This window comes from Oncorhynchus kisutch, linkage group LG30, assembly GCF_002021735.2.
Source record: "Oncorhynchus kisutch isolate 150728-3 linkage group LG30, Okis_V2, whole genome shotgun sequence".
Lineage (NCBI taxonomy): Eukaryota > Metazoa > Chordata > Actinopteri > Salmoniformes > Salmonidae > Oncorhynchus > Oncorhynchus kisutch.
In genome coordinates this window covers 12,455,992-12,475,968 of record NC_034203.2, presented here as the reverse complement: position 1 = coordinate 12,475,968, position 19,977 = coordinate 12,455,992, and the positions used below count along the sequence as shown (strand labels likewise).

The window sequence follows — 19,977 nt, the reverse complement described above, 5'->3', positions numbered from 1 at the left end:
AGGAAAAATAAAGAAAAACCCTGGAATGAGTAATCAAACTTTTGACTGGTACTATATGGCATACTGGTACTAAATGGCATGAGTTTTACGGGCCCCAACCAAAAGTGCTATTATGTGTTTTTTTTCACATTATATGTAACTTATTTTGTACATAATGTTTCTGCAACCGTATCTTACGGCGAAAAAGAGCTTCTGGATATCAGGATCACTCACCTCGGATTAGACTAAGATTTTTTCTACAACAAGCAGGACGCACAAGACATTCTCCGAACCCCCGACAAGGCCAACATCCCAGTTATTGGCAAGAGGAAGAGACGCAGGTACAGGGGACACAGAGCGGGGTGCCTCGTAAGGATTCGCAGAAGGTGAGTGGGAAAGCTGTCGTTACCGTCAATATTACTCGCCAACGTGCAATCATTGGACAAGAAATTAGACGAGGTATGATCATGAATATCCTACCAATGGGACATCAAAAACTGTACTATCCTATGTTTCACGGAATCGTGGCTGAATAATGACATGGATATTCAGCTAGCGGGATATACGCTGCACCGGCAAGATAAAACAGCACACTCCGGTAAGACGAGGGGAGGCGTTCTGTGCATATTTGTAAACAACAGCTGGTGCTTCTAAGGAAGTTTAGATTTTGCTCGCCTGAAGTAGAGTATCTTGTGATTAAATTCAGACCACACTATTTGCCTAGAGAGTTCTCAGCTATACCTTTCGTGGCTGTTTATTTACCACCACAGAAGGATGCTGGCACTAAGACTGCACTCAGTCAGCTGTATAAGGAAATAAGCAAACAGGAAACCACTCACCCAGAGGCGGTGCTCCTAGTGGCCGGAGACTTTAATGCAGGGAAACTTAAAATCAGTTCTACCTAATTTCTATCAACATGTTAAATGTGTAACCAGAGGGAAAAAAATTCTAGATCACCTGTACTCTACACACAGAAGCGTACAAAGCTCTCCCTCGCCCTCCATTTGGTAAATCCGACCACAATTATATCCTCCTGATTCCTGCTTACAAGCTAAAAAATTAAAGCAGGAAGCACCAGTGACTCGGTCTATAAAAAAAGTGGTCAGGTGAAGCAGATGCAAAACTACAGGACTGTTTTGCTATCACAGACTGGAACATGTTCCGGGATTCTTCCGATGGCATTGAGGAGTACACCACATCAGTCACTGGCTTTATCAATAAGTGCATCGAGGACATCGTCCCCACAGTGACTAAGTACATACCCCAACCAGAAGCCATAGATTACAGCCAAAATTCGCACTGAGCTAAAGGGTAGAGCTGCCGCTTTCAAGGTGCGGGACTCTAACCTGGAAGCTTATAACAAATCCTGCTATGCCCTCCGATTAACCATCAAACAGGCAAAGCATCAATACAGGGTTAAGATTTAATCATACTACACCGGCTCTGACGCTCGTCTTATGTGGCAGGGCTTGCAAACTATTACAGACTACAAAGGGAAGCACAGCCACGAGCTGCCCAGTGACACGAGCCTACCAGACAAGCTAAATCACTTCTATGCTCGCTTAGAGGAAAACAACACTGGGGCATGCATGAGAGCATCAGCTGCTCCGGACGACTGTGTGATCCCGCTCTCTGTAGCCGACGTGAGTAAGACCTTTAAACAGGTCAACTTTCACAAGGCAACAGGGCCAAACGGATTACAAGGATCTGTGCTCCGGGCATGTGCTGACCAACTGGCAGGTGTCTTCACTGACATTTTCAACATGTCCCTGATTGAGTCTGTAATACCAACATGTTTCAAACAGACCCCATAGTCCCTGTGCCCAAGAACACAAAGACAACCTGCCTAAATGACTAAAGACCCATAGTGCTTTGAAAGGCTGGTAATGGCTCACATCAACAACATTATCTCAGAAACTCTAGATCCACTCCAGTTTGCATACCGCCCAAACAGATCCACAGATGATGCAATCTCTATTGCACTCCACACTGCCCTTTCCCACCTGGACAAAAGGAACACCTACATGAGAATGCTACTCATTGAATACAACTCAGCGTTCAAGACCATAGTGCTCTCAAAGCTCATCACTAAGCTAAGGATCCTGGGACTAAACACCTCCCTCTGCAACTGGATCCGCCCCCAAGTGGTGAGGGTAGGTAGCAACATCTGCCACATTGATCCTCAACACTGGAGCCCCTCAGGGGTGCATGCTCAATCCCCTCCTGTACTCCCTGTTCACCCACGACTGCATTGCCAGGCACATCTCCAACACCATCATTACGTTTGCAGACAACACAACAGTGATCACTGACAGCGATGAGACGGCCTATAGGGAGTCGGTCAGAGACCTGGCCGGGTGGTGCCAGAATAACAAACTATCCCTCAATGTAACCAAGACTAAGGAGATGATTGTGGACTACAGGAAAAGTAGGACCAAGCACGCCCCCATTCTCATCGACGGGGCTGTAGTGGAGCAGGTTGAGAGCTTCAAGTTCCTTGGTGTTTACATCACCAACAAACTAGAATGGTCCAAGCACACCAAGACAGTTGATTTGATTGTATGTATTTACTTATTTATACCCGTGTTTTGTTAGAATTTTTTGATGTAGGGATGTAAGTTGTTGATAATTTTGTACAATGAAAAAAAAGTGTATATATAACTAAATAAATAATAATCATGCGCAGAAACACGTAATTTTTGAACCAAACTGAGCGTGTGCAGGGCGTCAAATCAAAGGCACTCCTTCAATATTTTTTTAATTGAACCTTTATTTAACTAGATATAAAGTTGCTTTAGTTTTCTAGAAAATTAACAACTAATGAATAATTATTCCCCATAGCTAGCTACCTTGACTTCTCAAATCCCAAACCCAGCCTGGTCTGTTTCGCGCGTTCCAGAAGTCTCGCAATGTTGCGCCTCTGGGTTTAGAAACCAGGGAATAACGACTGCCACGTCACATAGAGGATTTCAAGTTGATGGCCGACCATGGTATCAAAGATATTCTACTCTTATGTTCACATCTATCCGTGGCGGTACTGCAAGCATTGTTTTCAGAAAACAGTATTCCCCCATTATAGTGAATTGGGAAATGGCTTTGTTCGTGGTCGATATTCATGGATATCATTTTTTTTATCAGAACACAATCATGGTATCAATAATTGCTTCTAGTACACCAAATGTATGTCCTTGAACGGATTACTTTAAAATCACATACAAAGTTCTAAGGACAATTTAGTTGCTAATGGTAGCCTGCAGTACCCCGGTAGGCCTTCAATTTAACATACTCCATGAGAGGGGGCAGCAAACCAAACCAAACCAAACTTTATTTAATTTGTCACATTCACCGAATACAACAGATGTAGTAGACCTTACCATGAAATGCTCACTTACAAGCCCTTAACTCTTTATTGAACTGCATTGTTGGTTAAGAAAATATTTACCAAATAAACTAAAGTTAAAAAAATAAAAAAGTAACAATAACGAGGCTATATATTGACTTACCTGTACCAAGTCAATTTGCAGGGGTACAGTTTAGTTGAGGTAATTTGTACATGTAGGTAGGGGTAAAGTGACTATGCATAGGTAATAAACAGCGAGTAGCAGCACTGTAAAAACAAATGTAAATATTCCGGGTGACCATTTGTTTCATTGTTCAGCAGTCTTATGGCTTGGGGGTAGAAGCTGTTAAGAAGCCTTTTGGTACTAGACTTGGCGCTCCGGTAACTCTTGCCGTGTGGTAGCAGAGAGAACAGTCTATGACTCGGGTGACTGGACTCTGACAATTTTTTGGCCTTTCCTCTGACACCGCCTAGTATCTAGGTCCTGGATGGCAGGAAGCTTGGCCCCATTGAGGTACTAGGCCGTACGACCTACCCTCTGTAGCGCCTTACGGTCAGATGCAGAGCAGTTGCCATACCAAGTGGCGATGCAACCATGCTCTCGATGGTGCAGCTGTAGAACCTTTTGAGGATCTGGGGAACCATGCCAAATCTTTTCAGTCTCCTGAGGGGGAAAAGGTGTTGTCGTGCCCTCTTCACGACTATCTTGGTGTGTTTGGACCATGATAGTTTGTTGGTGATATGGACACCAAGGAACTTGCAACTCTCAACCTGCTCCACTACAGCCCCGTCAATGTTAATGGGGGACTGTTCGGCCCGTCTTTTCCTGTAGTCCACGATCAACTGCTTTGTCTTGCTCACATTGAGGGAGAGCTTGTTGTCCTGACACCACACTGCCAGGTCTCTGACCTCCTCCCAAAAGGCTGTCTTATCGTTGTCGGTAAATCAGGCCTACCACTGTTGTGTCGTCAGCAAACTTAAATTATGGTGTTGGTCATGCTGTCATGGGTGAACAGGGAGTACAGGAGAGGACTAAGCACGCACCCCTGAGGGGCTCCAGTGTTGAGGATCAGCGTGGCAGATGTGTTGTTGCTTACTGTTACCACCTGGGGGCAGCCCATCAAGAAATCCAGGATCCAGTTGCAGAGGGAGGTGTTTAATCCCAAGGTCCTTAGCTTAGTGATGAGTTTTGTGGGCACTATGGTGTTGTAGTCAATGAACAGCATTCTCACATAGGTGTTCCTTTTGTCCAGGTGGGAAAGGGCAGTGTGGAGTGCGATTGAGATTGCGTTATTGGAGTGGATCTAGGGTATCTGGGATGATGCTGTTGACGTGAGCCATGACCAGCCTTTAAAAGCATTTCATGGCTACCGATGTGAGCGCTACGGGTGGTAATCATTTAGGCAGGTTACCTTTGCTTCCTTGGGCACAGGGACTATGGTGGTGTGCTTGATCTGGTATTACAGACTCGGTCAGGGAGAGAGTCAGTCAACTGGCAAATGTCTTCAATGTCAGTGGGTCTGTGTGCATGCTTTGAGTACACGTCCTGGTAATCTGTCTGTCCCCGTGGCTTTGTGAATGTTGACCTGTTTAAAAGGTCTTACATCGGACATGGAGAGCGTGATCACACAGTCGTACGGAACAGCTGGTGCTCTCAAGCATGCTTCAGTGTTGCTTGCCTCAAATCGAGCATAAAAGGCATTTAGCTAGTCTGGTATGCTTGTGTCACTGGGTAGCTCGCAGCTGGGTTTCACTTTGTAGTCCGTAAAAGTTTTCAAGCCCTGCCACATCCGATGAGTGTCAGAACCGGTGTAGTAGGATTCAATCTTAATCCTGTATTGACGCCTGTTTGATGGTTCATCTGAGGGCGTAGGGGGATTTCTTATCAGCGTCCGGATTATTGTCCCGCTCCTTGAAAGCGGCATCTTTAGCCTTTAACTCGATGCGGATGTTGCCTGTAATTCATGGCTTCTGCTTGGGATATGTACGTACGGTCATTGTGGGGACGACATCGTCGATGCACTTATTGATGAAGCCGATGACTGAGGTGGCATACTCCTCAATGCCATTGGATGAATCCCGGAACATATTCCAGTCTGTGCTAGCAAAACAGTCCTGTAGCGCAGTATCCGCATTATCGGGTACTTCCTGCTTTAGTTTTTGTTTGTTAGCAGGAATCAGAAGGATATAATTATGGTCAGATTTGCCAAATGGAGGGTGAGCTTTGCCCAAATCTCTGTGTGTGGAGTAAAGGTGGTCTAGAGTTTTTCCCCCCTCTGGTTGCACGTGACATGCTGGTAGAAATGAGGAAAAACGGATTTAAGTTTGCCTGCATTAAAGTCTCCGGCCACTAGGAGCGGCACTTCTGGATAAGCAATTTCTTGTATGCTTATGGCCTTATACAGCTCGTTGAGTGCGGTCTTAGTGCCAGCATCGGTTTGTGGTGGTAAATAGATGGCTACGAATAATATAGATGAGAACTCTCTTGGTAGATAGAGTGGTCTACAGCTTATCACAAGGTACTCTACCTTACCTCAGGTAAGCGACTCCTTTAATATTAGACATTGCGCACCAGCTGATATTGACAAATACACCCCACCCTGCCCCCCCCCCACCACCCCCCCTGCCTTGCCAGACATAGCTTCTCTTTCCTGCCGATGCATGGAAAATCATGGCAGCTCTATATTATCCGTGTCATCGTTCAGCCACAACTTGATGAAACATAAGATATACGTTTTTAATGTCCCGTTGGCAGGATAGTCTTTATCGTATATCATCCATTTTGTTTTCCAATGATTGCACGTTGAAGGGCACTGAGCTAACCTGCAACAGTCACTTCCTAGAGTAGCTCAAAAACATGCAATGTTTCCAAAAACTCCTCCATGTACCAAGACGGCGACACGCTGAAATGACACTTCCCGATCAAATGCGCCGCTGAGCATTCTCATTAAAAACAACGGGGTGACTTCATCGATGGCTTTGTCTTATTTTTTACAGTCTTTTAAAAAATTATATTTGTATCTCTGCCCCATCTGCTCCCCCAAGGCCCCCATCACAGCCCAAAACTTTTTCTAAGACTTGACAACGAAAGCGGAATAAAACTGCTTTTATTTAGCATGATAAAAATATACACATATTTGATAACTTAGTTCAAATATTTACACAACATGTAAATGTATTACATTTCAAACTAGTGCCCTAGATGGCGTAGTTATTCCTGATGTTGTATTCCTCCTTAACTCGATTTAATTAAAGGCCCACCAGCCTAAATAACATTAAAAAAAGGGAAAATATGTGCACTCTTAACAAAACACAATTTCTCCCCACCGATTTCGGACAACTTCCGGATGCTGTTCAGCCATGGGATAACAACAGACTGATGCACTGAACACGGTGTGCAACATCTGGATGTTATTAGAAAAAAGTCTGGGAAATGTTTTGTTTTATTAAGACAGTACAGATATTTTCCCTTTTTGGGGGGGCTGGCCCGCCAATCGAGTTAAGGAGGAAACCAACACCTTTGCATCCTGAATGGAGGATGCTTTATGTATAAGCCAGTCGCGGGGGGACAGGTGTCTATAGATGGGTTAGCTGACAACATCACGAAAACGATGCGTACGCTTCAATGGGATAGAAGTCGGAGTTGTGATTCTGGATGGCCAGATAGCTACCAACAATGACAAGAAACTGCCACGAGGGGAATTGTAAGTGACTCTTTTCAGCTAGTCTTGTTCTTGATAGCATTTCTTGTTTTGAGGTGTTTTGACTGATGCTAATGGATCAAATTCGTTAGCTTAACCAACAACTGTAACAATGGTTGAGAGACAACAAATGCTCATTGTGCAAATGTATTTATGTTTTCAATAAACATTGGAGATTAAATATAGTTGACATGTTGTCAACAATCTAAGCCAACCCCGTCTGTTTTGCCTCACAGTTGCGCACATGTCGGTTTTGTTGCTAAACAACCAACTTGTCTATATCCGTCTGGGCACAAAGTCTGACGCAGATGACAAACAACATAAAATGAAATAGTGCCCTCTGGCGGCCGGTTGGGCTAATTTAAAACTTACTGGCCTAACCACAACAAGTCCAAAACCACCCCTAAAAACGTTTGACTGTCAGAACAACTTAACATTCACGTTTTGCAAATAATTCACATCAACAAATGCTGTCACCTCATCCGTGTAACGTCCAAGTAGAAACACAGGTGACTCTATAGGTGGATGATATACACCATCAGCTGTACTTAGAAGTCTTTCAATACGCTGGTGAGACGTCTCATCTTCTCCTCCATGGTTTTCTTCTCAGTTTCAGTCTCCTCCAGGAGCTGACGCATCTCCTCCTCCACCTGAAATACCTGAGTCAATAACACACACATTCCACTATTAAACAAACCCCAATAACGAATGCATTATACACCTGAGTAAAAACACACACGGTCATACATCTGAGACATTTGCATAAATAATGCATTAGGAGATGTGCAAGGAATTTCAAGTTACGTGCATGGATCTCAAGTTAACATTCATTCATTCCTTAGTATGCGTCTGAGCAGGTCAGTGTAGTGACTGTGGTAACCATTACTGTAAGCTACCTTCTGATTAGACTGTTCAATCCGTTTCTGCTTGTCATTGGCCAGCCGTAGGAGCTCGGTCTGATGGGATGCCTGTAGCGACTCCAGCTGTCGCCGGAATGCATCGTCCATACTGTGTAGCTTCTCTACCACCGCTCTGGAGGGGAAACCACAAGCACAGATACACTGTTGTCATTACTCTGACCTGGTCCACCGTTGCAGGCTGGCAGCTCTTCGACCAATGTCTTATATTCTCATCTCTTCTATGATTCCGGTGGCTCAGTTGGTCATTGGAGGTCGGTGTTTGCAACACTGGACTTCTGTTTCTTTCCCCCATACATTCATTTCATTATATGTGGCCCATATGTATCTATGTATTTACCATAGGTCTCTTGGGATAAAAGCATCTGCTAATGACCATATTATAACCATTAGATTATAATCATATTATAATCATTAGATAGGAAGCCCTAATACGTTGTCCTATTGAAGTTGTGTTAGTCAGCGTACTTGTGCGCCTGTGAGGCCTTGTCTCTCTCCTCCAGCAGCAGGCTCTCTTTAGAGTCGAAGCCCTCCTTCATGCGTTTCACCTGGCTCTCCAGCCGGGTCAGCAGGTCAGCCTTGTCCTGCCACTTCTTATTGGACACACTGCAGGGGAGAACATAGAAGTAGTAAACATGAAGTATGTATGAAGGAATGTAGTGGGGACAATGTGCATACATTAAAATAATTGAGGATGGTGACACAGGGTGTCAGACATATTGGATTGTGGGTCCTCAGAATGATGTTGTGATGGGTAAAATCCTAATTTGAGATACACATCTGTACAAAATGTTTCACTCAAATCTCCCATTTACATCAACGCATGATTTATGGAAATGTATGAGTAACATGTGGAGCTCAAGTTTATTCAGTGCAGTGTGCTGTGCGAGTGTATTTGTGCGTGTCGTGAGCTACCTGAAGGCGGCCTTGACCTCGTCCAGCTCCATCTCCTTGTCCTCCAGCTGTTGCTTGAGCTGCTCCTTGCGGAGACTGAGCTGCTGCACCGTGTCTCCCAGGTCCTGCGATGTGGCTGACGACTCCTCCAGCTGCTGCTGCAGGCGCCGCTGGGCCTGCAGGCTCTCCTCGCGCTGCCTCCGGCCCTGCTCGTCACGCTCTTGTAGGCCCTGAGGGAGAGAGAGGGAGGGTGGAGAGAGAAAGTGAAAGAGTGCTGACAGAGAGAAATGCCAATAGCTCTGAAATCAAGTGCACCTCAAGTACTTGACGTATGTATTTGACCAAGGTCTGATTTTTACTTTCTATAAGAAACCCTTATGGAGGAGAGAGTAACAGGTTTGATTTTTACCATGTCCTAGAAACACCTCATATTCGAAAGATATGGCATGAAATGATCTCAACCTGTGTACTGTTACATCACACATATTCATTGGCAAAGTTGTCAAATGTTTCCCCAATGACACCAGTTAAAGTTCAATAACACCAGTGTATATATACACAGAATGGGTCTGAGCCAAATACACTACATTGTTTCAGAATGAGGGGTGCTGTAGTTCTGCTGGTGTTTTTCTGTTTGTCTGGGGCATGGGCTCAGGGAGAGAGCGCAGGGGTCAGAGAGAATTACATCACTGAACAGGGCCTAGGTGACGGGGGAGAGAGAGTCGTGAAGGTGACGCTGAACAATCAACCTGACATCTGGACTGAGCTGAAGGAGCTAAGGGACATGGTGGTGGCACAGAGAGTGGAGCTGGGGAACATGCAGGCCAGACTGACAGCCAGTGAGAGCCATGTGGATGAACTGAACGGAGAAGTGGTGGATCACAGAGTAGAGCTGAGTGTCACTAAGAATGAGGTGCAGTTCCACGAAAACAAGGTGGAAAAACTGGAGACCAGGAACGTAGGTAAAGTGATGTACAATCAACAACACTGTGACGTGTTGAATTCTAGTCAACTATCCCATTAAAATATGGTATAGTGTCTGTTTGAAACAAGAACAATTACTCTCAGATGGACAAAAAGGTATGTCCATCAAAGGTAAGTTGCTTTTTCTAAGCATTAAATTTGCTGTCTGCAGTATTTTCCAGTATCATAAAATGAATTGTAGCTTTCAACCTTTTCAGTGCCATGTTGAAAGTCATACAGAGTTGATCATCATAACTTATTTATACTTATCTGTACAAAATATAATTGGTTAGACATGATAATGTACACCTGGGGCAATGGACATTCAGGAGAATGGACATTTGCAAAATGGTCTGATAGAAATGTATTGCGTAGCTCAAACATGACTGTCAGATTGGTATAGTAGAATGTGTGTGCTCTTATTCATTCTATTTCCATCTTCAACATGCAGTTTCAGACACAGCCCGCCATTAGCTGAAGGCGGCCAATGCAATAGTTTCAGAAAAGTAGTCACTTCCTGAGATCTGTATTCAAATTGTAAAAATGAAGCAGTTGCTTTCTCAGATCTGTATTCAAATAGTTGTAGTCGCCTCCAAAGTAACTATTTGTCTCCACAGAAAAATAGCTACTTTCCACAAAGCATAGTTAAAACTATAGTTATATCCTGTCTGCTATGAGAGTGCTTTGTCCCTGCTTTTCCTCTGATGCAGGTGTCTTCACTGCACCATTGAGAGGAGTCTACTACTTCAGAACCAGTGCACATTTTCTTGTTCAAGAATGACCTGTGTATATACACATATCCTTCCTGTTTGGCCCTGTCCGGGGGTGTCCTCGGATGGGGCCACAGTGTCTCCTGACCCCTCCTGTCTCAGCCTCCAGTATTTATGCTGCAGTAGTTTATGTGTCGGGGGGCTGGGGTCAGTTTGTTATATCTGGAGTACTTCTCCTGTCCTATTCGGTGTCCTGTGTGAATCTAAGTGTGCGTTCTCTAATTCTCTCCTTCTCTCTTTCTTTCTCTCTCTCGGAGGACCTGAGCCCTAGGACCATGCCCCAGGACTACCTGACATGATGACTCCTTGCTGTCCCCAGTCCACCTGGCCATGCTGCTGCTCCAGTTTCAACTTCCACCTGACTGTGCTGCTGCTCCAGTTTCAACTGTTCTGCCTTATTATTATTCGACCATGCTGGTCATTTATGAACATTTGAACATCTTGGCCATGTTCTGTTATAATCTCCACCCGGCACAGCCAGAAGAGGACTGGCCACCCCACATAGCCTGGTTCCTCTCTAGGTTTCTTCCTAGGTATTGGCCTTTCTAGGGAGTTTTTCCTAGCCACCGTGCTTCTACACCTGCATTGCTTGCTGTTTGGGGTTTTAGGCTGGGTTTCTGTACAGCACTTTGAGATATCAGCTGATGTACGAAGGGCTATATAAATAAATTTGATTTGATTTGATTTGTATAATGACAGTACATCAGTATAATAGTCACAGAGGCAGGGAGAATGTATCCAATGTAGTGACTCTAGAGCTGGAAGAGGGAGACTTGGTCTAAGCACACTTTTCCAGTGGCCACAGTCTCTATAATGATATCAATAATTACAGCATATTCAGTGGTTTCCTACTCTTCCCATTGCGAGGGGAACACTACAAATGCTTATCATATATTGAGCCAAAATTATATCAAGGCATTTACTGAACAATATTGCTATCATTTACTGTCAGGTTTCCATTTGATTGATAAACATGTCCTTGCTGTGAATTATATGTCTGTAATTATGTACAGTTGAAGTTGGAAGTTTACATACACTTAGGTTGGAGTCATTAAAACTCCTTTTTCAACTACTCCACAAATTTCTTGTTAATAAACTATAGTTTTGGCAAGTCGGTTAGGACATCTACTTTGTGCATGACATAAGTAATTTCCCCAACAATTGTTTACAGACAGATTATTTCACTGTATCACAATTCCAGTGGGTCAAAAGTTTACATACACTAAGTTGACTGTCCCTTTAAACAGCTTGGAAAATTCCAGAAAATGATGCCATGACTTTAGAAGCTTCTGATAGGCTAATTGACATCATTTGAGTCAATTGGAGGTGTACCTGAAGATGTATTTCAAGGCCTACCTTCAAACTCAGTGCCTCTTTGCTTGACATCATGGGAAAATCAAAAGAAATCAGCAAAGACCTCAGAAAAAGATTTGTCTAGTTCATCCTGCGACCTGTACGCTCTCATTGGCTGGCCCTCGCTTCATACTCGTCGCCAAACCCACTGGCTCTAGGTCATCTACAAGACCCTGCTAGGTAAAGTCCCCCCTTATCTCAGCTCGCTGGTCACCATAGCAGCACCCACCTTTAGCACGCGCTCCAGCAGGTATATCTCTCTGGTCACCCCCAAAACCAATTCTTCCTTTGGCCGCCTTATTTTTCTACTGTATTACTGACTGTATGTTTGTTTTACTCCATGTGTAACTCTGTGTTGTTGCATGTGTCGAACTGCTTTGCTTTATCTTGGCCAGGTCGCAATTATAAAATGAGAACTTTTTCTCAACTGGCCTACCTGGTTAAATAAATAAAAAATCCTTGGGAGCAATTTCCAACACCTGAAGGTACCGTTCATCTGTACAAACAATAGTACGCAAGTATAAACAACCATGGGACCATGCAGCCGTCATACCGCTCAGGAAGGAGACGCCTTCTGTCTCCTAGAGATGAACGTACTTTGGTGCGAATAGTGCAAATCAATCCCAGAACAACAGCAAAGGACCTTGTGAAGATGCTGGAGGAAACAGGTACAAAAGTATCTATATCCACAGTAAAACGAGTCCTATATCGACATAACCTGAAAGGCCGCTCAGCAAGGAAGAAGCCACTGCTCCAAAACCGTCATAAAAAAAGGCAGACTACGGTTTGCAACTGTACACAAAGATTGTACTTTTTGGAGAAATGTCCTCTGGTCTGATGAAACAATAATATAACGGTTTGGCCAGAATGACCATCGTTATGTTTGGAGGGAAAAAGGGGGAGGCTTGCAAGTCGAAGAACACTATCCCAACCGTGAAGCATGGGGGTGGCAGCATCATGTTGTGGGGGTGCAGGAGGGACTAGATGGCATCATGAGGATGGAAAATTATGTGGATATATTGAAGCAACATCAAGACATCAGTCAGGGAGTTTAAGCTTGGTCGCAAATGGGTCTTCTAAATGGACAATGACCCCAAGCATACTTCCAAAGTTGTGGCAAAATGGCTTAAAGACAACAAAGTCAAGGTATTGGAGTGGCCATCACAAAGCCCTGACCTCAATCATATAGAACATTTGTGGGCAGAACTGCGTGTGCGAGCAAGGAGGCCAACAAACCTGACTCTGTCAGGAGGAATGGGCCAAAATTCACCCAACTTATTGCGGGAAGCTTGTGGAAGGCTACCCGAAACATTTGACCCAAGTTAAACAATTTTAAAGGCAATGCTACCAAATACTAATTGAGTGTATGTAAACTTCTGACCCACTAGGAATGTGATGAAAGAAATAAAAGCTGAAATAAATCCTTCTCGCGACTATTATTCTGAAATTTCACATTAATAAAATTAAGAGGTGATCCTAACTGACCTAAGACAGGGAATTGTTGCTAGAATTAAATGTCTGAGTTCGAATGTATTTGGAATGTATCTGAGTTCGAATGTATTTGACTAAGGTATATGTAAACTTCAGACTTCAACTGTACATCTGATGGGTGGTATTCAGTAGAGGGAAATTGGGGGTTGGGAGATTTGACCTTCCCTTAATGATAAGGATATACTGTCCTTACTTCTGCTCCTAGTTTAGCCATTTACCCCGGGCCTACAATGTCACGGCTAAATGTATCATGTGCTCCAAGCCTACTACCTGCTAACTTGACCCCATACCTACAAAGCTGGTCAAGGAACTTCTCCCAACCAACAGTCACCATTATAAAACACATCTATCCAAGTGGGGATAGTTCCTGAGTCTTTTAAAAAGGGCAATCTTCAATTGGTACATCCATTTTTCATACTTTAAAATGAATGATACACAACATGACCAAAAGTATGTGAACACCTGCTCGTCAAACATCTCATTCTAAAATCATGGGCATTAATGTAAAGTTGGTTCCCCCTTTGCTGCTATAAACAGCCTCCACTCTTCTGGGAAGCCTTTTGTCAACATACTTTTGGTGATGTAGTGTACATATTAATTGACTCAGAAGAACTTATAAATGTCTCATTCGCTTAGTTAAACTTTTGTACCCAATCAGAACCCAAAATATAAAGCTTGTTTTACGCCATTGTTTTTTAAACAACGTAACTGTAAAGAAAACACTGTATATAGCCTCAAAACATGGTTAAAACAACTTTTATCTCATGGATGTTCAGTCCTTGCAGTCTATGAATTTGAAAGTGGTTACATTTCTCCAGCACAATCCCTCAGCAGTTGACCAAAACAGTGCTGGGGTGACCCTCTTATTTGTACTGCAGATTGCCCCTTTAAATTGGCTGTAATTAACCGGACCTTGATCCAGATGAACCTTAAAAGTGTAGACTGTAGCCCACCAGCTCACATCCTTTTAAAATTCAAAACAGTATCTTTAAAACCCTCCATTACGGTTTTAAACCATGTCCCAGCACTGTGACTGCACTGGTCGAGGTAGTAAACGACACCATTGGGTTTTTAAAATGACTTGAGTACAACATGGGTTATTACGTGTCAATGCAGCATTGATAATCTCATGGTGCGTTCCATTATTGCCTGCTGATGCGCCATCAACCGTGGACGACCATCCCGTTGTACCTTCAGACTATGCTCAGCACTCTGTTCTGCCACCTCAGGTCTCTTGGCCCTCCCGCTCAGCCCAGTCCAAGCTCTTCTCTGTCCTGGCAGGGGCCCATCTTCTGAAAACATCTGAAACCCTACCTCTTCAAAGAGTATATAAAAATACTCCTCCTCACCTTGACCCCCTCAAAAAATACAGTGCTCAAAAAAATAAAGGGAACACTTAAACAACACAATGTAACTCCAAGTCAATCACACTTCTGTGAAATCAAACTGTCCACTTAGGAAGCAACACTGATTGACAATAAATTTCACATGCTGTTGTGCAAATGGAATAGACAACAGGTGGAAATTAAAGGCATTTAGCAAGACACCCCTAATAAAAGGAGTGGTTCTGCAGGTGGGGACCACAGACCACTTCTCAGTTCCTATGCTTCCTGGCTGATGTTTTGGTCACTTTTGAATGCTGGAGGTGCTTTCACTCTAGTGGTAGCATGAGACGGAGTCTACAAACCACACAAGTGGCTCAGGTAGTGCAGCTCATCCAGGATGGTACATCAATGCGAGCTGTGGCAAGAAGGTTTGCTGTGTCTGTCAGCGTAGTGTCCAGAGCATGGAGGTGCTACCAGGAGACAGGCCAGTACATCAGGAGACGTGGAGGAGGCCGTAGGAGGGCAACAACCCAGCAGCAGGACCGCTACCTCCGCCTTTCTGCAAGGAGGAGCAGGAGGAGCACTGCCAGAGCCCTGCAAAATGACCTCCAGCAGGCCACAAATGTGCATGTGTCTGCTCAAACGGTCAGAAACAGACCCCATGAGGGTGGTACGAGGGCCTGACGTCCACAGGTGGGGGTTGTGCTTACAGCCCAACACCGTGCAGGACGTTTGGCATTTGCCAAAGGACACCAAGATTGGCAAATTCGCCACTGGCGCCCTGTATTCTTCACAGATGAAAGCAGGTTCACACTGAGCACGTGACAGACGTGACAGTCTGGAGACGCCATGGAGAACGTTCTGCTGCCTGCAACATCCTCCAACACGACCGGTTTGGCGGTGGGTCAGTCATGCTGTGGGGTGGCATTTCTTTGGGGGGCCGCACAGCCCTCCATGTGCTCGCCAGAGGTAGCCTGACTGCCATTAGGTACCGAGATGAGATCCTCAGACCCCTTGTGAGACCATATGCTGGTGAGGTTGGCCCTGGGTTCCTCCTAATGCAAGACAATGCTAGACCTCATGTGGCTGGAGTGTGTCAGCAGTTCCTGCAAGAGGAAGGCATTGATGCTATGGACTTGCCCGCCCGTTCCCCAGACCTGAATCCAATTGAGCACATCTGGGACATCATGTCTCGCTCCATCCACCAATGCCACGTTGCACCACAGACTGTCCAGGAGTTGGCAGATGCTTTAGTCCAGGTCTGGGAGGAGATCCCTCAGGAGACCATCCGCCACTTCATCAGGAGCATGCCCAGGCATTGTAGGGAGGTCATACAGGCACGTGGAGGCCACACACACTACTGAGCCTCATTTTGACTTGTTTTAAGGACATTACATCAAAGTTGGATCAGCCTGAAGTGTGGTTTTCCACTTTAATTTTGAGTGTGACTCCAAATCCAGACCTCCATGGGTTGATAAATTTGATTTCCATTGATCATTTTTGTGTGATTTTGTTGTCAGCACATTCAACTATGTAAAGAAAAAGTATTTAATAAGAATATTTCATTCATTCAGATCTAGGATGTGTTATTTTAGTGTTCCGTTTATTTTTTTGAGCAGTGTATATATCCTATCCAGTGCGACTTACACTGGATAAAAGTAGTGGCTTCGTAAGGAGTGGCTTCGTAAGAAGCATTTCAAGGTCCTGGAGTGGCCTAGCCAGTCTCCAGATCTCAACCCCATAGAAAATCTTTGGAGGGAGTTGAAAGTCCATGTTGCCCAGCAACAGCCCCAAAACATCACTGCTCTAGAGGAGATCTGCATGGAGGAATGGGCCAAAATACCAGCAACAGTGTGTGAAAACCTTGTGAAGACTTACAGAAAACATTTGACCTCTGTCATTGCCAACAAAGGGTATATAACAAAGTATTGAGATAAACTTTTGTTATTGACCAAATACTTATTTTCCACCATAATTTGCAAATAAATTCATAAAAAATCCTACAATGTGATTTTCTGTTCTCATTTTGTCTGTGTACCTATGATGAAAATTACAGGCCTCTCTCATCTTTTTAAGTGGGAGAACTTGCACAATTGGTCGCTGACTAAATACTTTTTTGCCTAACTGTATATATAAAATATATACACACACTGGTAAGTGGTTGGGTAGGTCTAGGCACCCAGAACATTCACACCTGGCCCAATGGGCAATTAACAAGTGGTTGTCTGGCCTTGGAAGTGTTTTGAGTACCTCTTTGAGTTTGCGAATGGTCTCTGTCTGGTCATCGATGACCTTGACTTTGATCCTCAGGGCGTCGTTGTCTCGCTCGTTCTGTTTCTTCTGACTCTCCAGTTCAGCAGCCAACACCTCAATCCTCGCCTCCAGACGACCCCTGTCCTGGGACAGAGACGCTCCTATGTGTGTGTTTTTTTTTTGGGGGGGGGGAAACATATGACGAGTGTCAATAAAGGTCACTCGAGAAAATGTTGAATTCAACATTTGGAGCTAGACGGCAGCCCAACACATTAAAATGAATGGAAAAGGAAGATGATAGCAACTAAAGAAAAAGTGAACTACAACCGGTTAGCCTAGATTTGAGATTGAAATCACTGTAAAGGGTACACTACATGACCAAAAGTATGTGGACAAATGCTTGTCAAACAATCAATCATGACCATTAATAAGGAGTTGCTGCTATAACAGTCTCCACTATTCTGGGAAGGCTTTCCACTAGATGTTGGAACATCGCTGCAGGGACTTGCTTCCATTCAGCCACAAGAGCATCAGTGAGGTCAGGCACTGACGTTGGGCGATTAGGCCTGGCTCGCAGGCTGCGTTCCAAATCGTGTTCGATGGGGTTCAGGTCAGGGCTCTGTGCAGGCCAGTCAAGTTCTTCCACACCGATCTCGACAAACCATTTATGTATGGACCTCGCTTTGTGCACGGGGGCATTAGACATGCTGAAACAGGAAAGGGCCTTCCCCAAACTGTTGCCACAAACTTGGAAGCAGAATTGTCTAGAATGTCATTGTATGCTGTAGCGTTAAGATTTCCCTTCATTGGAACCATTAAAAAAAACAGCCCAGACCATTATTCCTCCTCCAAACTGCACAGTTGGCACTATGCAGTCGTGGCACTATGCAGTCGGGCAGGTAGTGCTCTCCTGGCATCCGCCGACACCCAAATTGTCCGTCGGACTGCCAGATGGTAAAGCACTGTTCCAGAGTCCAATTGCGGCGAGCTTTACATCATTCCAGTCGATGCTTGGCATTGCGCATCGTAATCTTAGACTTGTGTGTGGCTGATCGTCATTGGAAACCCATTTCATGAAGCTCCCGATGTTAATTCCAGAGGCAGTTTGGAACTAGGTAGTGAGTGTTGCAAGCGAAGACAGAAGATTTTTACGCGCTACCCGCTTCAGCACTCCGCGGTCCCATTCTGTGAGCTTGTCTGGCCTACCACTCCACGTCTAAGCCGTTGTTGCTCCTAGACATTTCCACTTCACAAAAACAGCACTTCCAGTTGACTGGAAATTTTACGAACTGACTTGTTGGAAAGGTGGCATCCTATGACGGTGCCACGTTGAAGGTCGCTAAGCTCTTCAGTAAGGCCATTCTACTGCCAATGTTTGTCTATGGAGATTGCATGGCTGTGTGCTCAATTTTTATTTTTTTGCAACAGGTGTGGCTGAAATAGCCAAATCCACTAATTTGAAGTGGTGTCCACATACATTTTATATATAGTGTACCATAGAAATATAATTACCGCTATAAACGGGGTGTTTCGAGCACTGAATGGTGATTGGCTGAAAGCCGTGGTATATACCACAGGTATGACAAAACATTTCTTTGCACTCCTCTAACTATGTTTGTAACCATTTTATAATAGCAATAAAGCACCCTCAGGGTTTTGTGGTGTATGGCCAGTACACCACGACTAAGGGCTGTATCCAGGCACTCTGTGTTGCATAAGAATAACCCTTAGCCATGGTATTTTGGCTTTATACCACACCCCCTCGTGCCTTATTTCTTTAATAATAGTAACTAAGTAATTCTATTTCCAGAATTTTTAGAATACCTTGTTGAGCCAGCTCCTGTCCCCAGATCCTCCTCTCAGCTCTGAGGCCGTCTATAACGGACTCCTGGGCGGTGAGCTGGGACAGCAGCCTGGCTTTGTCCTTCTTCACCAGCTCCAGCTGCAGTTGCAGACGCCTGTCCTCCTCCGCCCCCGCCTCCAGAGACCGCACACGGCCCTGACGGGACACAGACACCACGGAAACAATCAACCCCTACCCCCTTATCTTAGCCCTTAATCCATTCACACTACCTTATAGGCACTTCCCGTAGTCTTAAACTCCAGGTACTAGGGCTGGGAATTGCCAGGGACTTCACGATAAGATATTATCACGATACCTAGGTGCCGATATGATATGTATTGTGATTCTCACGATTCTATTATGTATTGTGATTCGATACTGCGATTTTATGTTCCAAACATATTGCTCACTATATGTCTGCTGCAGAGAGATAAGAGCGAGCATGAGAAAATGAGTTTTGATCAATCATGGAAATAAAAGCTATAAGATGAAAAATATCAGCGTTTGGGGACAGGTCAGCTGACTAGCTAGCTATAGATACACACACACTACCAGTCAAAGTTTAGACACACCTCCTCATTCAAGGGTTTTTCTTTATTTTTAGTATGTTTTTCATTGTAGAATAATAGTGTAGACATCAAAACTACAAAATAACATATGGAAAAATGTAGTAGCCAAAAGTGTTTAAAAAACAATCAAAATATATATAATAATTAAGGTTCTTCAAAATAGCTACACTTGATGACAGCTTTGCACAGCATTCTCTCAACCAGCTTCATGAAGAATGCTTTTCCAACAGTCTTGAAGGAGCTTCCACATATGCTGAGCACTTGTTGACTGTTTTTCCTTAATTCTGCGGTCCAACTCATCCCAAACCATGTCAATTGGGTTGAGGTCAGGTGATTGTGGAGGCCAGGTCATCTGATGCAGAACTCCATCACTCTCCTTGGTCAAATAGCCCTTACACAGCTTGGAGGTGTGTTTTGGGCCATTGTCCTGTTGAAAAACAAATGATAGTCCCACTAAGCCCAAACCAGATGAGATGGCGTATCGCTGCAGAATGCTGTGGTAGCCATGCTGGTTAAATATGCCTTGAATTCTAAATAAATCACAGACGGGGTGACCAGCAATGCACCCCCACACCTCCT

At 44.3% G+C, this 19,977-nt stretch overlaps 1 protein-coding gene across 2 annotated transcripts in view; it reads right to left on the bottom strand.

The window, feature by feature from the left end:
- Nucleotides 1-19,977, bottom strand: part of lrrcc1 (leucine rich repeat and coiled-coil centrosomal protein 1) — a 40,409-nt gene that overhangs the window by 3,293 nt on the left and 17,139 nt on the right. Inside the window, exons 15-20 of one of the 2 annotated variants that reach the window (XR_004206359.1) lie at nt 18,811-18,985; nt 16,984-17,147; nt 8,853-9,061; nt 8,406-8,543; nt 7,917-8,052; nt 7,498-7,679 (exon numbers count right to left, since the gene is read on the bottom strand). Coding sequence is in view for 1 of the 2 variants with exons in the window: in XM_020466967.2 (XP_020322556.1) it covers nt 7,569-7,679; nt 7,917-8,052; nt 8,406-8,543; nt 8,853-9,061; nt 16,984-17,147; nt 18,811-18,985 (933 nt within the window). In the remaining variant the exon portion in view is untranslated. Of the gene's footprint in view, nt 1-6,412; nt 7,680-7,916; nt 8,053-8,405; nt 8,544-8,852; nt 9,062-16,983; nt 17,148-18,810; nt 18,986-19,977 lie in introns of those variants that run through there. The other variant, XM_020466967.2, reaches the window with a different exon arrangement.